This window comes from Heterodontus francisci, chromosome 7, assembly GCF_036365525.1.
Source record: "Heterodontus francisci isolate sHetFra1 chromosome 7, sHetFra1.hap1, whole genome shotgun sequence".
Lineage (NCBI taxonomy): Eukaryota > Metazoa > Chordata > Chondrichthyes > Heterodontiformes > Heterodontidae > Heterodontus > Heterodontus francisci.
Genome location: NC_090377.1, coordinates 135,988,418 through 136,008,982, shown reverse-complemented (window position 1 = coordinate 136,008,982; position 20,565 = coordinate 135,988,418). Strand labels below are relative to the sequence as shown.

Sequence of the window (20,565 nt, the reverse complement as noted above, 5' to 3'; positions counted from 1 at the left end):
AACTGGCAAATTAGGTAAACGGATAGGTCAAAGAGATGCAATGGCAGACATTTAAGGGCATATTTTAGAATATACAGAATAGATGCATTCCAATGAAAAATAAAAATTCTAAGGGGAGGACCCACCAGCTGTGGTTAACTAAAAAAGTTAAAGATAGTATCAAACTTAAAGAAAAAGCATATAATTGTGCAAAGATGGGTGGCAGGTCAGAAGATTGAACAGAATATAAAAAACAGCAAAGAATGACTAAAAGATTGATAAGGAAGGAAAAATCAAGAGTACAAGAGAAAGCTAGCTAGAAATATAAAAACAGTTCGTAAGACTTTCTATAAGGATTTTAAAAAGAGTTAACAAAGCGAGTGTTGGTCTTATAGAAAGTGAGTCTGGAAATTAATAAGGGAGAATAAGGACATGGCAGATGAATTGAACAGATATTGTCTCTTGGTCTTCACTATAAAGAATACAATGAACATCCCAGAATTAGCAGTAAATCAGGAAATGGAAGGGAGGGAAGAACTCAATAAAATTACAATCACCAGGAAAGTGGTACTGAGCAAATTGTTGGAGCTGCAGGTTGACAAGTCCCCAGGTCCTGATGGACTTCATCCTAGGGTCCTAAAAGAAGTAGCTAGTGAGATAGTTGATGCATTGGTTTTAATTTTCCAATCTTCTCTAGATTCGGGGAAGGTTCCGTTAGATTGGAAAATAGCCAATGTAACTCCTTTATTCAAAAAGGGAGGGAGACAGAAAGCAGGAAACTACAGGCTTAGTTTCTGTCTTAGAGAAAATGTTAGAAGTTATTATTGAAGACGTTTTTTTTATTTTTTTTTATTTTTTATTTAAAGATACAGCACTGAAACAGGCCCTTCGGCCCACCGAGTCTGTGCCGACCAAGAACCACCCATCTATACTAACCCCACAGTAATCCCATATGCCCGACCACCTACCTACACTAGGGGCAATTTATAACAGCCAATTTACCCATCACCTGCAAGTCTTTGGTGGTGGGAGGAAACCGGAGCACCCGGAGGAAATCCACGCAGACACAGGAGGAACTTGCAAACTCCACACAGACAGTACCCAGAATTGAACCCGGGTCCCTGGAGCTGTGAGGCTGCGGTGCTAACCACTGCGCAGCCCCAAATTATTGCAGAGCACGTTATTGCAGAGAAAAATTCAAGGTAATCAGGCAGAGTCAACATGGTTTTGCGAAAGGGAAATCATGTTTGACCAATTTATTGGAGTTTTTTGAGGGAGTTACATGTGCTGTGGATAAAGGGGAACCGGTGCATATACAGTACTTAGATTTCCAGAAGGCATTTGATAAGGTGCCATATCAAAAGTTACTGCGGAAAATAAAAGCTCATGGTGTTGGGGGTAACATATTGGCATGGATAGAAGATTGGCTAGCTAACAGGAAACAGAGTAGGCATAAATGGGTCATTTTCTGATTGGCAAGATGCAAGAGTGGAAGAGTATCGTGGATAGCACGTATAGAGAGGTGGTCACACCGCAGGCTTGGATTCCACAGGCAGGAAGGGAATGGGTGACCACCAGGCAGAGCAAGAGGACTAGGCAGGCAGTGCAGGAATCTCCTGTGGCTATTCCCCTGCAAAACAGATATACTGTTTTGGATACTGTTGGGGGGAATGGCCTCTCAGGGGAAAGCAGCAACAGCCCAATTCGTTGCATCACGGTTGGCTCTGCTGCACAGGGGAGGAGTAAAAAGTGTGGGAATGCAATAGTTATAGCGGATTCAATTGTAAGGGAAATAGATAGGCGTTTCTGTGGCCACATAAGAGACTCCAGGATGGTATGTTGCCTCCCTGGTGCAAGGGTCAGGGATGTCGCAGAGCGGTTACAGGACATTTTGAAGGGGGAGGGTGAACAGCCAATGGTTGTGGTACACATTGGTACAATCTTAGTAGGTAAAAAAAAGAATGAGGTCCTAAAAGCAGAATATAGGGAGTTAGGAAGTAAGTTGAAAAGTAGGACCTCAAAGGTAGTGATCTCAGGATTACTACCAGTGCCACGTGCTAGTCAGAGTAGAAATAGTAGATACATCGAATGAATACGTGGCTGAAGAGATGGTGTGAGGGGGAGCGTTTTAGAATCCTGGGACATTGGGACCGGTTCTGGGGGAGGGGGGACCAGTACAAACTGGACGGATTACACCTGGGGAGGACTGGGACTCATGTCCTGGGGAGAGTATATGCTAGAGTGGTTGGGGAGGGTTTAAACTAAAATGGCAGGGGGATGGGAACCTTTGCAAGGAGTCAGAGGAGGGGGGATCAAAGACAAGAACAAAAGACAGTGAGGGGAATAAGAAAAGTGATTGGAAGAGAAATCAAGGGCCAGAATCAAACAGGACCACAGTGAAAAATTGTGGGAAGATTTTTAGATTTAGAGATACAGCACTGAAACAGGCCCTTCGGCCCACCGAGTCTGTGCCAACCATTAACCACCCATTTATACTAATCCTACATTAATCCCATATTCCTACCACATCCCCACCTGTCCCTATATTTCCCTTCCACCTACCTATACTAGGGGCAATTTATAATGGCCAATTTACGTATCAACCTGCAAGTCTTTTGGCTGTGGGAGGAAACCGGAGCACCCGGAGGAAACCCACGCAGACACAGGGAGAACTTGCAAACTCCACACAGGCAGTACCCAGAATTGAACCCGGGTCGCTGGAGCTGTGAGGCTGCGGTGCTAACCACTGTTAAAAAGACAAGCCTTAAGGCTTTGTGCTTTAACGCACGGAGCATTCACAATAAAGTGGATGAATTAATCGCGCAAATAGATGTAAACAGGTATGATATAGTCGGGATTACGGAGAAATGGCTGCAAGGAGAGCAGGGGTGGGAAATGAACATCCAGGGGTATTCAGTATTTAGGAAGGACAGAAAAGAAGTAAAAGGCGGTGGAGCTGCATTGCTGGTTAAAGAGGAAATTAGCGCAATAGTGAGGAAAGATATTAGCTCTGACGATGTAGAATCTGTATGGGTAGAGCTGAAAAACACTAAGGGGCAAAAAATGTTAGTGGGGTTTTTATATAGACCCCCAAACTGTAGTGGTGATGTTGGGACTGGCATCAAACAGGAAATTAGAGACGCATGCGATAAAGGGACATCTGTAATTAAGGGTGACTTTAATCTGCATATAGATTGGGCAAATCAAATTAATCACAATACCGTAGAGGAGGAATTCTTGGAGTGTATACGGGATGGTTTTCTGAACCTATATGTTGAGGAACCAACTGGAGAACAGACCATCCTAGACTGGGTATTGTGTAATGAGAGGCGAATAATTGACAATCTAGTTGTGCAAGACACCTTGGGATGGGCGAACATAATATGATAGAATTCTTCATCAAGATGGAGAGTGATGTAGTTGATTCTGAGACTAGGGTCCTGAATCTTAGTAAAGGAAACTACGAAGGTATGAGGCACGAGTTGGCTATGATGGATTGGGAAACGTTACTTAAAGGGATGACGGTGGAAAGGCAATGGCAAACATTCAAAGAACGCATGGATAAACTGCAGCAATTGTTTATTCCTGTCTGGCGCAAAAGTAAAACAGGAAAGGTAGCCAAACCATGGATTACAAGGGAAATTAGAGATAGCATTAGATCCAAGGAAGAGGCATATAAATTCGCCAGAAAAAAACAACAGACCTGAGGATTGGGAGCAGTTTAGAATTCAGCAAAGGAGGACCAAGGGATTGATTAAGAACGGGAAAATAGAGTACAAGAGCAAGCTTGCGGGAACATAAAAACTGACTGTAAAAATTTCTATAGGTATGTGAAGAGAAAAAGATTGGTGAAGACAAATGTAGGTCCCTTACAGTCAGAAACAGGGGAATTTATTATGGGCAACAAAGAAATGGCTGACCAATTAAATGCATACTTTGGTTCTGTCTTCACAAAGAAGGAGACAAATATCATACCAGAAATGTTGGGGAACACAGGGTTTACTGAGAGGGAGGAACTGACGGAAATCAGTATTAGTAGAGAAATGGTGTTGGGGAAATTGATGGGATTGAAGGCCAATAAATCCCCACGGCCTGATAATCTACATCCCAGAGTACTTCAGGAAGTGGCCCTAGAAATAGTGGATGCATTGGTGGTCATCTTCCAAGATTCTATAGACTCTGGAACAGTTCCTACAGATTGGAGGGTAGCTAATGTAACCCCACTATTTAAAAAGGGAGGTAGAGAGAAAGCAGGGAATTATAGACCAGTCAGCCTGACGTCGGTAGTGGGGAAAAGTTCAGAGTCCATTATCAAAGATTTTATAGCAGAGCACTTGGAGAACAGTAGTAGAATTGGACAGAGTCAGCATGGATTTACAAATGGGAAATCATGCTTGACAAATCTACTAGAATTCTTCAAGGATGTAACTGATGAGGGGGAGCCAGTGGATATGGTTTATTTGAACTTTCAGAAGGCTTTCGACAAAATCCCACATAAGAGATTAGCTGAACTCCAGTAAAATTAAAGCACATGGGATTGGGGGTAGTGTATTGCAATGGATAGAAAATTGGTTGGCAGACAAGAAACAAAGAGTAAGGATAAATGGGTATTTTTCCAAATGGCAGGCAGTGACTAGTGGGGTACCGCAAGGATCGGTGCTAGGACCCAAGCTATTCACAATATATATTAATGATTTAGATGAGGGAACTAAATGTAATATCTCCAAATTTGTAGATGACACAAAACTGGGTGGGAGGCTGAGTTGCGAGAACTTGCCGTACCCCTAGCCAAGCTGTTTCAGTATAGCTACAACACTGGCATCTACCCGGAAATATGGAAAATTTCCCAGGTATGTCCTGTTCACAAATGTAGGACAAGTCCAATCTGGCCAATTACCACCCTTTCAATCCACTCTCAATCATCAGAAAAAGTGATAGAAGGTGTCATCGACGGTGCTATCAAGCGGCCCTCACTCAGCAATAATCTGCTCACCGATGCTCAGTTTGGGTTCCGCCAGGGCCACTCCGCTCCTGACCTCATTCCTGCCTTGGTGCAAATATGGACAAAAGAGTTGATCTCAAGTGATGAGGTGAGAGTGACTGCCCTTGACATCAAGGCAGCATTTGATCAAGTATGGCATCAAGGAGTCTGAGCAAAACTGGAGTCAATGGGAATCAGAGGGAAATCCTCCACTGGTTGGAGTCATACTTAATGCAAAGGAAGATCGTTGTGGTTGTTGGAAGTCAATCATCTCAGCTCTAGGACATCACTGCAGGAGCTCCTCAGGGTAGTGCCCTAGGCCCAACCATCTTCAGCTGCTTCATCAATGACCTTCCTTCAATCATAAGGTCAGAAGTGGGGATGTTCATTGAAGATTGCACAATGTTCAGTACCATTCCTGGCTCCTCAAATACTGAAGCAGTCAGTGACCATATGCAGCCACACCTGGACAATATCCAGGCTAGGGCTGATAAGTGGCAAGTAACGTTCGCACCACACAAGTGGCAGGCAATGACCATCTCCAACAACAAAGAATCTAACCATTTCACTTTGTCTGTCAATGGCATTACCATCACTGAATCCCCCACCATCAACATCCTGGGAGTCACCATCGACCAGAAACTTAATTGGACCAGACATATAAATATTATGGATACAAGAGCAGGTAAGAGGCTTGGAATTCTGCAGTGAGTAACTCATCTCCTGACACCCCAAAGCCTGTCCACCATCTTCAAGGAGTGTGATGTAATACTGTTCACTTGCCTGGATGGGTGCAGCTCCAACAACACTCGAGAAGCCGACACAATACAGGACAAAGCAGCCACTTGATCGGCACTCCATCCGCCAACTTAAACATTCACTCCCTCCACCACTGACACACAGTGGCAGCAATGTTACCAATGACAAATTGCACTGCAGCAACTCGCCAAGGCTCCTTTGACAGCATCTTCCAACCCCGCGACCTCTACCACCTAGAAGGACAAGGGCAGCAGATGCATAGGAACACCACCACCTGCAAACTCCCTTCCACGCCACACACCATCCTGACTTGGAACTATATCACCGTTCCTTCACTGTCACTGGGTCAAAAACCTGGAATTCCCTCTCTTACAGCATTGTTGGTGTACCTACACCAGATGGACTGCAGCGGTTCAAGAAAGCTCACTACCACCTTCTCAAGAGAAACTAGGAATGGGCAACAAATGCTGGCCTTGCCAGTGTGCCCACATCCCATGAACAAATAAAAAAGGGACATTCATGAACCAGATGAGTTTGTAATAAAATTCAGTAGTTTCATGGTCACTGTTACTGTTACGAGCTCATTATTGCAGATTTAATTGATAAATTACATTTAAATTTCCCAGCTGCCATTATGGGATTTGAATCAAGTCTCGGTGTCATTTGTCTGGACCTCGGGATTACTGGCCCACTATGCTACTGTATCCATGAATTCTAGGCTTGTCGGAGTGAAGTGAAATTTCCCGTGGAGGTGTAACCGGGAAGTTACAGCCGAAATTAAGCCCAGTTGTTAACCTAATTTGTCAATGTCTATTTCTACCATCTATTCCTTCAAGTATGAAAATGAAACTTTCAAGCCATCTAATCATTTTTTGTTTTCATGTCACTTCTCCAGACACCAAGAAATGCATCGTGAGAAAAAGAAAATGCATAACATGAGGATACAACAAAAAGAATTGCAATAAAACACCAGAAAGTGACTGTTCCCTGCTATACCCAATCCTCGGGGCTTAATATGACACCCGTTTTGAACCAGCATAATTGCAGGATATTAGCCTTGGAGTGATGCAATTATAATGAGCTGACAGCCATTGGGGATGGTGGGGGGTTGGGGGGGGGGGGGGGGGGGGTAGGGGAGACAGAGATTGATGGTTGTGTTTATTGGCAACTCAAGTGAGGTGGACCAGATTTCTGATTGGTCCCCTTGAGGGACAAGACACATCCAAAGGTTTGTCTGGAATGTGTAATTTGATTCACTGTAAGCAGACCAGCAGGTTGGGGAGTGAACAGTGCTGCTGTGTTTCTATAGTGTGGCTCAGGAGGGTGCAAATTACGTGAGAATGGTGATATGGTCGAATTCAAAAAGTGGAGCTATAGTTAGCTTTGTGAAGATCCTGTAATCTCATGTTCTGCAATTGTAATTGTAGTTGGCTGGTCAAAATAGCAGTCTTTATACTCTAATTCATGGGTTAGTTAGCTCTTTGGAGGTTTATCTTTTCTTTTGTTAAAAAATTTGAATTAAGAATGAAAGGACCAACGTCAAGACAACAAATTAAAGGCAGAAATGTTAATTAAAACCTAACAACCTGGTGCAGCATAGGGGCAGCCACAGCAGCGAGCAACCCTTCTGGTCTGATACATGTGGCAAGGCCTTCCATCAGCCGCCGCTACAGCCTGACCAAACGTGAACACGTTCATAAGGGCAAGATGCCCTTCCTTCCACTGCCCAGCCTGCAGGAGGGGCTTGAATCAAGTCAGGTGTGAGCCCCAGCATGTCCACACAGCAGAGAAAACCTTCCATTGCAACATACGCAGCAAAGGCCTCCCATGTTTCAACCGCTTGGTGGACCAAACAGGGAACACAACCGGGGCCCAGCTCTTCATCTGCCAGGTCTGCGGGCAAGGCTTTGCCACCTACAAAATCCTGGGCAAACACCGGGAGGTCCACAAGGGCCTGAGGCCCAGCAAGTGGGCCCCCGCTGGTGCAAACCTCAAGAGCCATGGCTGGATCCACATGGGTGAGATGCCCTTCCAGTGCAGTCAATGTTTCCTACACTCCAATCCAGTCACCCAGGACAGAAAGCATGCAACTCTAGGTTCGACAAGGTAATGTGCTTCGGAAGGCCCCTCTCCAGTTGGCTTTATGGAGTCCAGGCATATGCACGACCAACCGAGTGTGCATGCGCAGTACGAAAACAGTCTTCAAGCCCCCAGACTGTTTTCATGCTCCCCCTGTGGGAGTGCATGCAAAGAAGGACTTAAATACCTTCCAAGTAAACATTCCAGAGGGTCTAGATGGGTGTAAATGATCAGGGATATTTGGGCCTGGGCTAAGGTTACGTGCAAGTCACTTGCACCCAGATATCTTTTGTTTATTCATTCATGGGATGTGGGCATCACTGGCTAGGTCAGAATTTATTGCCCATCCCTAATCGCCCTTGAGAAGGTAGTGGTGAGCTGCCTTCTTGAACCGCTGCAGTCCTTGGAGTGTCGGGAGTTCCAGGATTTTGACCCAGCGACAGTGAAGGAACGGCGATATAATTCCAAGTGAAGATGATGTGTGACTTGGAGGGGAACTTGCAGGTGGTGGTATTCCCATGCATCTGCTGCCCTTGTCCTTCTAGGTGGTAGAGGTCACGGGTTTGGAAGCTGCTGTCGAAAGAGCTTTGGTGAGTTGCTGCAGTGCAGCTTGTAAATGGTATGCACTGCTGCCACTGTGCGTTGGTGATGGAGGGAGTGAATCCCCCCTGATTCCCACTGACTTCAATTTTACCAGGGTTCCTTGATACCACACATGATCAAATGCTGCTTTGATGTCAAGAGCAGTCACACTCACTTCACCTCTGGAGTTCAGCTTTTTTGTCCATGTTTTGACCAAGGCTGTAATGAGATCTGGAGCCAAATGGCTCTGGCGGAACCCAAACTGAGCATCAGTGAGCAGGTTATTGCTGAGTAAGTGCCACTAGATAGCACTGTCGGTGACACCTTCCATCACTTTGCTGATGATTGACAGTAGACTGACGGGCAATAATTGGCTGGATTGGAGTTGTCCTACTTTTTGCGGGCAGGAGATACCACATTGTTGGGTAGATGTCGGTGTTGTAGCTATACTGGAGCAGCTTGGCTATGGGCAGAGCTATTTCTGGAGCACAGGTCTTCGGCACTAGGGCCAGGATGTTGTCAGGGCCCATAGCCTTTGCAATATCCGATGCCTTCAGTCATTTCTTGATATATTAATCAAACTGATTGAAGACTGGCATCTGTGATGCTGGGGACCTCAGAAGGAGGCAGAGATGGATCATCCACTCATCACATCTGGCTGAAATTGGTTGTAAATGCTTCAGCCTTGTCATGTGCTGGACTCCCCCATCGTTGAGGATGGGAATAATTGTGCAACCTCCTCCTCCTCCTGTCAGATGTTTAATTCTCCACCACCATTCTCGACTGGATGTGGCAGGACTGCAGAGCTTTGATCTGATCCGTTGGTTGTGAGATCGCATATCTCTATCTATTGCATGCTGCTTCTGCTGTTTAGCATGCACATACTACTGTGCTGCAGCTTCACTAATTTGGCACCTCATTTTTAGGTATGCCTGTTGCTGCTCCTGGAATGCACTCTTGCTGTCTTCGTTGAACCAGACAGGATTGATGGTGATGCTAGAGTGGGGGATATGCCAAGCCATGAGGTTATAGATTGTGGTTGAATACAATTCTGCTGCTGCTCATGGTCCACAGCGCCTCATTGGGGGCCCAATTTTGAGCTGCTGGATCTATTCTTGATGTGATGTGAAAAGAGAATTGGGTGTGCTTGTACGAGGAATGCAGAAAGTTAGCATGCAGGTACAGCAGGCAATTCGGAAGGTTAATAGCATGTTGGCCTTTATTACAAGGGGATTAGCGTACGCGAATAAAGAAGTCCTGCTCCAATCGTACAGGGTTTTGGGTGAGACCACATCTGGAATACTGTGTGCAGTTTTGGTCTCCACATTTAAGAAAGGATATACTTGCATTGGAGGTGGTACAGCAAATGTTCATTAAATTGGTCCCTGAGATGCAGGGGTTGTCCTATGATGAAAGGCTGGGTAATTCGGAGCTATACTCTCTGGAGTTTAGAAGAATGAGAGGTGATCTCATTGAAACATACAAGATTCTGAAGAGACCAAATAGTATAGACACTGAGAGATTGCTTCCGCTGGTCGGGGAATCTAAAACATGGGGGCACAGTCTCAGGGTAAGGGGCCGATCATTTAGGACTGAGCTGAGGAGAAATTACTTCACTCAAAGGGTTGTGAATTTTTGGAATTCTCTATCCCAGAGGGTTGTGCATGCTCCATCTTTGAATACATTTAAGGCTGAAATAGACAGATTTGTGGTCTCTCAGGGAATCCAGGGATACGGCGAGCGGGTGGGAAAGTGGAGTTGAAGCCTAAGATCTGCCATGATCATATTCAATGGTGGAGTAGATGGGCCATACGGTCTACTTCTGCTCCTATTTATAGTGTTCTTGTATTGTGAGCCAACCCTATTTAGCACGATGGTAGATGATGGAGGGTATCCTCAGTGTGAAGACTGGACTTCATCTCCACAAGGACTGTGTGGTGGTCACTCCTAGCAATACTGTCATGGACAGATGAATCTGCGACAGGTAGATTGTTGGCAGCTAGGTCAAGTAGGTTTTTCCCTCTTGTTGGTTCTCTCACCACCTGCCGCAGGCCCAGTCTGGCAGATATATCCTTCAGGACTTGGCCAGCTTGGCCAGTAGTAGTGCTACCAAACTATTCTTGCTGATGGACATTGAGGTCCCCCACCCAGAGTACATTCTGTTCCCTTGCTATGCTTAGTACTTCTTCTAAGTGGTGATCAACATGGAGTCATAGAGTCAGAATTATACAGCACAGAAACAGGCCCATTGGCCCATCGTGTCTGTGCCGGCCATCAAGCACATATCTATTTTAATCCCATTTTCCAGCACTTGGCCCATAGCCTTGTATGCTATGGCGTTTCAAGTGCTCATCTAAATACTTCTTAAATGTTGTGAGGGTTCCAGCCTCTACCACCCTTCAGACAGTGTGTTTCAGATTCCAACCACCCTCTGGGTGAAAAACCTTTTCCTCAAATTCCCTCTAAACCTCCTGCCCCTTACCTTAAATCTATGCCCCCTAGTTATTGACACCTCAGCTAAGGGAAAAAGTTTCTTCCTATCTACCCTATCAATGCCCCTCATAATTTTGTCTACCTCAATCAGTCCCCCCTCAGCCTTTGTTGCTCTAATGAAAACAACCCTAGCCTACCCAGTCTCTCTTCATAGCTGAAATGCTCCAGCCCAGGCAACATCCTGGTGAATCTCCTCTACACCCTCTAAAGTGCAATCACATCCGTCCCCTAGTGTGGCGACCAGAACTGTACACAGTACTCCAGCTGTGGCCTAATTAGCGTTTTATACAGCTCCATCATAACCTCCCTGCTCTTATATTCTATGTCTCGGCTAATAAAGGCAAGTATCCCATATGCCTTCCTAACCACCTTATCTACCTGTGCTGCTGCCTTCTGTGATCCATGGACAAGTACACCAAGGTCCCTCTGACCCCCTGTTAATCCTGGAGTCCCACCACCTATTGTATGTTCCCTTGCCTTGTTACTCCCAAAATGCATCAACTCAACTCACACTTCTCAGGATTAAATTCCATTTGCCACTGTTCCGCCTATCTATATCGTCCTGTAATCTAAGGTTTTCTTCCTCACTATTTACAACACCAATTTTCGTGTTATCTACGAACTTACTGATCATTCCTCCTATATTCATGTCTAGATCATTAATGTACACTACAAGCAGTAAGGTTCCCAACACCGATCCCTGCAGTACACCACTGGTCACAGGCTTCCAATTGCAAAAACAACCCTCGACCATCACCCTCTGCCTCCTGCCACTAAGCCAATTTTGGATCCAATTTGCCAAATTACCCTTGCTCCCATGGGCTCTTACCTTCTTAACCAATCTCCCATGCGGGACCTTATCAAAAGCCTTACTGAAGTCCATGTAGACTACATCAACTGCTTTACCCTCATCTACACATTTAGTGGAGTGCTGATTCATTAGCTGAGGGAGGGCAGTAGGTGATAATCAGCAGGAAGTTTCCTTGCTCATATTTGACCTGATGTCTTGAGACTTCATGGGGTTTGGAGTCAATATTGAAGGGCGGCACAGTGGCGCAGTGGTTAGCACTGCAGCCTCACAGCTCCAGGGACCCGGGTTCGATTCTGGGTACTGCCTGTGCGGAGTTTGCAAGTTCTCCCTGTGTCTGCGTGGGTTTCCTCCGGGTGCTCCGGTTTCCTCCCACATGCCAAAGACTTGCAGGTTGATAGGTTAATTGGCCATTATAAATTGCCCCTAGTATAGGTAGGTGGTAGGGAAATATATAGGGACAGGTGGGGATGTGGTAGGAATATGGGATTAGTGTAGAATTAGTATAAGTGGGTGGTTGATGGTCGGCACAGACTCGGTGGGCCGAAGGGCCTGTTTCAGTGCTGTATCTCTAAACTAAACCTCCATGGCAACTCCCTCCTGACTGTATACCACTGTGTCGCCACCTCTGGTGGACAGGACATACCCAGGGATGGAGGACTCCAGGATATTGTCTGTAAGGTATAATACGATGAGTATGACCATGTCAGGCTGTTGCTTGACTAGTCTGTGGGACAGCTCTCCTAATTTTGGCACAAGTCCCCAGATGTTAGTGAGGAGGACTTTGCAGGGTCGATAGGCAGGATGTGCTATTATTGTTTCCGGTGCCTAGGTTGATGCTGGGTGGTCCGTCCAGTTTTATTCAACTTATCTGTCCGGTTTTTTGATACAACTGAGTGGCTTTCTAACCATTTCAGAGGGCAGTTAAGAGTCAACTACATTGCTGTGAGCCTGAAGTCACATGAAGGCCAGACCAGGTAAGGATGGCAGATTTCCTTCCCTAAAAGACATTAATGAACCAGATGGGTTTTTACAACAATCCAGTAGTTTCATGGTCATTAATAAGAATAGGTTTTTTATTCCAGATTTATTAATTGAATATAAATTCCCCAGTTACCTTAGTGGTTTGAACTATGTGTCTGGAGCATTAGCCCAGGCCTCTGGATTACTAGCCCAACAACATTACTCTGTGCTATCTTCCCCTGTTTTGCACCTCATTGCACAGTTTATCCTGCACAAAGAGACAGAAAATTCCATCCCATAATTTTTATTGTTTGGACACCCAGCAATTTAGTTGCTCTCTTTTGTTTGTGCCTCCAGTTTTCTTACCACTTGCCTGTACAACCTGCCATTATCATGGCCGCTGAGCATTTCCAGTTATTTGGAATCACCAACAAGAATGTATACGAGGGATAGCTTTGAACTCTTTTACGCCAGTCTTGAGTTCAAGGTATAAGCTAGCACAGAAAGAGCTTTTTCTTCCTCACCTACCCCGGTCAGCTATTTCCACCCTCCCTATATAGAACATGCTGACTCCCTGTGCAGCAATCATTCTCAAGGCACTGGGACCCTTCACCCAACTGCTCATTCTTAATACTGAAGTCTAGATATTCAGCTTTGAGAGACTACTGAGTCATTGATGGCACCACAACTCTTCTGAAGCCCACACTCGTACACTCCAAGCAAAGATCGATGGAAAACAAACAGAACCAGGATTGTCAACCAGAGGTGACGAGTCCAACTGTGGCACCCTCACCAAGACAGACCTCCATTCGAAGCACAGATCAACCAACTGACCGACCGACCGACTTCCACTCAGACCCGCATTAAATTTGGGATTACCTTAATCTGTATGGTTCAGCTACTCATGGGTTTAATCAAAACAGGGCATCTTAATGAATCATAACACATTATTTAACAGCTATACAATACTCATATGGCAATATTATTCATCTAGGTCTCTGTTTACCTCATTGGTGCCATCGTTAGCATTTACAAACATCGGCTTCCATCCTTCCGGCAGAGTTGAACTATCAATGGCATATCCATGGTTCTGTGCAGTGATGAATGCCTGGCCATTCATTACATTCATCACAGGCTGATTCTGTCCTCTGTGTAACACAAACAGCAATGGGTATGCAGGCAATTTTTGAAATATCTGTCAGCAAATCCAAGCACTTTCCAACAAGATTATTGTCTATTACAGCCTCATTTCATGCTATTCACAGTTCCTAAATGACAGGCAGCTCCAAATCCCTAGGCCCAGTGGGTAAGCACACTGACAGGTGTAGCACTGAACTGTAAACTAGATCACTGTTGCTGCTATGGGAGTTCCTTGGCTGCACTGTGGTCAAAGTCTGTACACTTAGGCAATGGAGATACAGGTTCAAACTCAGTTAGAACATGAGGCTTGACACCAAGACACAAATGCCATCGCTCATTTATAGAGTTTGAAATGTGCTCAGGACGAAAAGTCAAACGTGTTGACTCTCGGATCTTGTGGGAAGCATGTTCGGGCAGCTTCAGCCCATTTCCTAGTTGGCCATGGACCAACTATACTAAACTGCCAAAACTCCAGCACCCCGAGTACAGTTACTGCCCCTTGAAGAAATAGCATGATTCAGCAAACTGGTTGACAATCCGGCTATTCTAATCAGTAATTTTACTCTTGTCCCATCATCACTTCCCCCAAGATGGTACATGTACAGGAGCTTATTTTTACCCTGTCCCTTTCAAACCATTGCAGGGCCTGGATTTTCCTCTGCCTGCTGGTAAAGGATTAAACCATGAGTTCCATCGGTTTCCCAGGCCTTGACAGAGCCCTGACCTAATTTTCAGGGTAGGCACTAACTTAGGCAGGGCAGTGAGAAGTAGGCCGACACCAGCCACACATCTCCCAACAGAAACATTCTGGCTATCTTTAAAAAGAGCTGGAGAACATCGAACAAGGAGGGATAAGCAGATTTTAGGCCTTGGATTGGGCTTAACAAGGTAAACAGCTGAAGCCGAACTAGTGGGAGAAGTGTCCATTGCAAGGTCCTCCCTTTTAAAAATGGCCCATAAAAACAGAGAAAGGGAGAGAGTGATTGATAGGCTGTATTGGGGTCAAGGAGGTCAGACTGGGTAGGGTGGCAGGTTCACTTGCCTAGCAAACATTTGCGAACTAGTTGGTTTGTGGTAAAAATCCAGCAGCTTTCAGGATCAGTTTCCTGATGTTAGCGCAAAAATCACCAGATTTCAGGAGTTGCCATGGTGGGATTTAAACTCTGGGTTGCTAATCCAGTACCACGAGAACCATATTACCTGATCATACTCAACCATACACAGAAAGATCTGAAGAGGAGGCAGAAAAAGAAAAAAGACCGCAGCAACTACTTATACAGGAGACAGCTCCAAGGTTTCTGGTACCTGTTTCCCATTGGCAGTTTGTAGCAATTGGCACCGGCGGCCAATGCAGTCAGCTGGTTCCCCATACAGATTCCAAACATCGGCTCTGGGCGACTGCTTTGAATTACCTAAAAGAGTACAAAGAAACCAGCCACTGATTACAGGGAAAGGACGGCCTGTGCTGCTCCAGAAATGAGGCAGTGCACACGACTCAAACACTCTCGACACTACATCCCCATGCAATACAAAGAACTGACCACACTATACAACATTTAACCGAACAGCTACATCCAAGTTTCAACATGTTTACGTAGAATCGGGTGAAGCCCACACCTTGTGTACGTTAGCGACCAGCTGTTTTGCCAAAGTGGGATCTCCTGGGCCATTGGATAGGAAGAGTCCATCGTACTCCATGTTACTAAAATCATAATCCCATGGAACTAAATGTAATTCAACATCTCTCTGGAAAAGAACAGAGCAGCATTTATTACCACATTCCTTGGCCCTCATTCAAAAATCAAACACTTGGTAGCCTATTGAAAATTGTTAGAACTGCACAGTCATATGTGACAAGAAAAGAATTTCCTCTGGCTTCCAATAGCAACTGTTCTCCTTTAGCTCCACTTCAGTTGAAAGTAGGTAAAAGTCATTGCCCCAGGTAGGAGTGTGTCACACAGGTGCCATTTCTAGGTAATCTCAATAGGCCAGCACCTCAGAGGCTTAAAGATGAAGCTCTCTGCAATTGGGTAGCTCATCGATTCATCATCTGGGATCACATCTCAAGAATGACCACTGTCAAGAGGTCCCAGAGGGCATAGGACATCCTCCTGGAAACCAGACCAGTATAAATCAACACTGGGACATCCCTGAAAACCAGCCCAGTGCAAGTCAACACCGGGAACGGGACCTGGGACATGAGAGGCAGCATTACATTGAAATCAAATTGTGCAAATATCTGCACAAACTTTGATGCATTCTTAGCAGACAATGGAATTTTACAAAAATGGAATGAGTATTCAGGCATTCACAGTCACTGAGAATGTCATGGCCCAGGTACTTTACTGACAAAAATATAAATCATCCATTAACCTTGCCCTCACTCCTACCAAAGGATACAAAGATATTGTTTCAATCCTGCTTTAGTAGAAATTGAAGATTCTAAATGGCCCCCAATACAGTAGAGCAAGAGCGTAACAGTAAATGGAAAGTGCCGTTCGGCAAGGGTACGGGTGACGGACAGGTGTAGATACCTTCACAAGAAGCCGGATTATGTTATGTTTTATACCACAGTCGACTGCAACGATTTTGATTGCATTCCCTTTCCCGTAGACTTTAACTTCCTGTTGAAACATAGAGTTGAAACACATGCACCACCACTTCATTCAAACAAAACAATCAAGTAAAATCTCAGTATTAACAATATGGAACCGCATCACATGTACAAACACTTTACCCAGTCCTCAACTCCAACAGACACAACTTCAACAATGTCAGCTGTTCTAAACAGGTTAGTTGCCCTAATCAAGGGATTTCACACAAGCACAGTATGACTACACTGACATTGAATAGTGCATTCCAGCTCTCAGCCTAGATGGCAAGCTGCAGGGGGACCTTCTCAATCCTGAAGGGGTGCTCCCCATGTCTGCAGTCGATTTCCCAAGCCACCACCCCCCCCCCCCCCCCACCCCACTACTCATCACAATGCAGCCCCCACTTCCCAGGCACACCTACACCGCAGCCCCCATTCCCCGGGCATCCCCACACTGCAGCCCCCATTTCCGGGCATCCCAATTCTGCAGCCCCCATTCCCCAGGCACACTACAGCACAGCCCCCATTCTCCGGGCACACCCACACTGCAGCCCCTATTCCCCGGGCTCACCAACTGTGCAACCCCCATTCCCCAGACACCCAAACATTGCAGTCCTCATTCCCCGGACACCCCCAAACTGTAGCTCCCATTCCCCGGGCACCGCCACTCTGCAGCCCCCATTCCCCGGGCTCACCAACACTGCAACCCCCATTCTCCGGGCACCCCTACACTGCAGCCCCCATTCCTCAGACACCCAAACATTGCAGTCCTCATTCCCCGGACACCCCCACACTGTAGCTCCCATTCCCCGGGCACCGCCACTCTGCAGCTCCCATTCCCCGGGCACCGCCACATTGCAGCTCCCATTCTCTGGGTACATCCACAATTCAGCCCGCATTCTCCGGGCACACCCACACTGCAGCCCCATTCTCCAGGTACACCCACACTGCAGCCCCCATTCCCCGGGCACACCCACACTGCACCCTCACACTGCAGCCCCTAGTCGCCAGGCACCCCCAAATTGCAGCCCCCATTCCCTGGGCGCACACACACAGCATTCCCCATTCTCTGGGCATCCCCACACTGCAGCCCCCATTCCCTGGGCACACCCACACTGCAGCCCCCATTCCCCAGGCAGCCCCATACTGCAGCCCCCATTCCCCCGGGCACACCCACACTGCAGCCCTCATTCCCCAGGCAGCCCCAAACTGCAGCCCCCATTCCCCCGGACACACCCACACTGCAGCCCCCATTCCTCAGGAACCCGCACACTGCAGCCTCACCCTCCCCCACATTCCAGAATCACCTCTTAACTGAGGAGTTTAAGCTTTGCAAATCTGTCAAATTGGGTGGGAGGAAAATACAAATAGTTAGGAAGAAATTTATGGCTGAGACTTTCAACACCAAGTGAATGCTGAAAAAAAACAACTTACTTTGGTTGATATTTCTGCCATTAGATTTCGCAGGTTGGGATCTACAAATTCTACAGGATCACCTTCAAACTCAATTTTACCGAGGATTGTTCCCTGTGAAGATTTATTTTTTAAATGCATGAAATAGGTTTAATTAATGACTGGAAGCAAAACTCAACTTGCTGTGAGAATTTCAAAATGGCCATCATGCTAATTACCTTATCCCGGACAATCTTTGTAAGCATTCTGGTGTCTATTCCCTGAAGGGCTGGGATCTGTATTAGAAGAAAACATGTTCCATGAAACAATAAGTCCCATATTCCTCTTAGCACTTTAAGAATATGGTCAGTTTTAACCCATACTGCAATTCCTTCCCAATTCCCCCTCAGTGACTCACCTGGAAATGCTGACTATCGTAGTGCTGCTGGCTCAGGTCAGAACTATCCAGCTCTTGCAGTTGTAGAGGGCTGGACAACAACTCAAAAAATGCAACAACACTGTTTAAATTTTGCTCAGTTGTGTGACCTTCGGGCCCCTGGTTTAGGCACCGTGTAGTAGGCCATTCAAACCAGGATGATTATCAGGCTCAATCTCCCATCTGCACGGAGTTGGCTGATTTCAGACAAGGTGGCAGCTCTGGTACCAAAAGTGGCTTTGGCGCACATAAACTAGGTGAGAATAAAGGAAATCAGCCACTCTTGATCCAAATGGAAGGACATATGGCTGGTCATTGAACAAAGGCAGGACTGGGCTCAACTGCTCCCCACAGTCAAACATACTGATGCTCACCATCAAGGCTCACACAATGACTTTTTTTTTTTTACTCTTTCATGGGACGTGAGCATCGCTGACTAGGCCAGCATTTGTTGCTCATCCCTAAATGTCCTTGAGAAGGTGGTGGTGAGCTGCCTTCTTGAACTGCTGCAGTCCATCTGGTGCCGGTACACTGCAGTGCTGTTAGGAAGGGAGTTCCAGCTTTTTGACCCAGCGACAGTGAAGGATCAACCATATAGTTCCAAGTCAGGATTTTATGTGGCTTGGAGGGGAACTTACAGGTGGTGGCATTCCCATGTGTCTGCTGCCCTTGCCCTTATAGGTGGTGGAGGTAGCGGATTTGGAAGGTGCTGTTTAAGGAGCCTTGGCGAGTTGCTGCAGTGCATCTTGTAGATGATACACACTCCTGCCATTGTGTGTCAGTGGTGGAGGGAGTGAATGTTTAAGTTGGAGGATGGGGTCCCAATCAGGTGGATTGCTTTGTCCTGGACGGCATCGAGCTTCTTGAGTGTTGCTGAAGCCACACTCATCCAGGCAAGTGGAGAGTATTCCATCACACTCCTGACTTGTGCCTTGTAGATGGTGGTCAAGCTTCGGGAGTCAGGAGGTGAGTTACTCGCTGCATAATTCCCAGCCTCTGACCTGCTCTTGTAGCCACTGTATTTATGTGGCTTACCAGTTCAGTTTCTGGTCAATGGTAATCCCCAGGATGTTGATAGTGGGGGATTCAGAAATGGGAATACTGTTGAATATCGAGGGGAGATGGTTAGATTCTCTCTTATTGGAGATCGTCATTGCTTCGCACTTGTGTGACACGAACGTTACTTGCCACTTATCAGCCCAACCTTGAATGTTGTTCAGGTCTTGCTGCATCTGGACATGGACTGCTTCAGTATCTGAGGAGTTGCGAATGGTGCTGAACATCGTACAATCATCAGCGAACATCCCCATTTCTGACCTGATGTTGGAGGGAAGGTCATTGATGAAGCAGCTGAAGATGGTTGACCCTAGGACGCAACCGTGAGGAACTCCTGCAGTGAAGTCCTGGGGCTAAGATGATTGGCCTCCAACAACCACAACCATCTTCCTTTGTGATAGGTATGACTCCAACCAATGGACTTCAGAGCCCATTGACTTCAGTTCTGCTAGGGCTCCTTGATGCCATACTTGGTCAAATGCTGCCTTGATATCGAGGGCAATCACCTGTAGGACAACCAGTGAGAGCTCACATACCCCAGCACAGCATCAATGCCTGCCAGACATGGGGAATAGAAAATGCTGAACACTCCTAAAATTATTAACATTCTTTGGGAAATAAAGAGACTCAAAACGGACAAAGAAGAGAAATAAATTGTTGCAGTCTTCCAAAAGAAGTCATCCAAATGAGGTAATCTATTCCCTCTGGGATGAATTACCTTAGTCTAGTAAATGTTTGGAGCATTTCAAAAGGCCTCAAAACTCCCAGCTAGTGTGACCTTCCCCAAAGCTTACTAAAGGCATTAGGAGTGGAACACTGAGTCCAATAATTTCAGAGCATGATCTTTTATATTTTTAGTTTTAAATTTTTTATTATTATCTAATTTTTCGGGGCAGCACAGTGGCGCAGTGGTTAGCACCGCAACCTCACAGCTCCAGCAACCCGGGTTCAGTTCAGCCTTTGCGGAGTTTGCAAGTTCTCTCTGTGACTGCGTGTCAGTCAGTTTTACGTCGGTAGTGGGCAAATTATTGGAGAGGATTCTGAGAGACAGGATTTATAATTACTTGGAAAAGCATAGTTTGATTAGAGACAGTCAGCATGGCTTTGTGAGGGGCAGGTCATGCCTCACAAGCCTTATTGAATTCTTTGAAGATGTGACAAAACACGTTGATGAAGGAAGAGCAGTGGATGTGGTGTATATGGATTTGAGCATGGCGTTTGATAAGGTTCCCCATGGTAGGCTCATTCAGAAAGTAAGGAGGCATGGGATACAGGGAAAGTTGGCTGTCTGGATACAGAATTGG

General features: G+C 46.0%; 1 protein-coding gene across 1 annotated transcript in view; it reads right to left on the bottom strand.

Annotated features, from left to right (window-relative positions):
• The window catches only part of cps1 (carbamoyl-phosphate synthase 1, mitochondrial), a 260,110-nt gene that overhangs the window by 186,908 nt on the left and 52,637 nt on the right, over nt 1–20,565 (bottom strand). Inside the window, exons 5-10 of the mRNA XM_068036228.1 lie at nt 18,009–18,065; nt 17,812–17,904; nt 16,319–16,408; nt 15,402–15,530; nt 15,090–15,196; nt 13,651–13,792 (exon numbers count right to left, since the gene is read on the bottom strand). Coding sequence (XP_067892329.1) covers nt 13,651–13,792; nt 15,090–15,196; nt 15,402–15,530; nt 16,319–16,408; nt 17,812–17,904; nt 18,009–18,065 — 618 coding nt within the window. The remainder of the gene's footprint in view (nt 1–13,650; nt 13,793–15,089; nt 15,197–15,401; nt 15,531–16,318; nt 16,409–17,811; nt 17,905–18,008; nt 18,066–20,565) is intronic.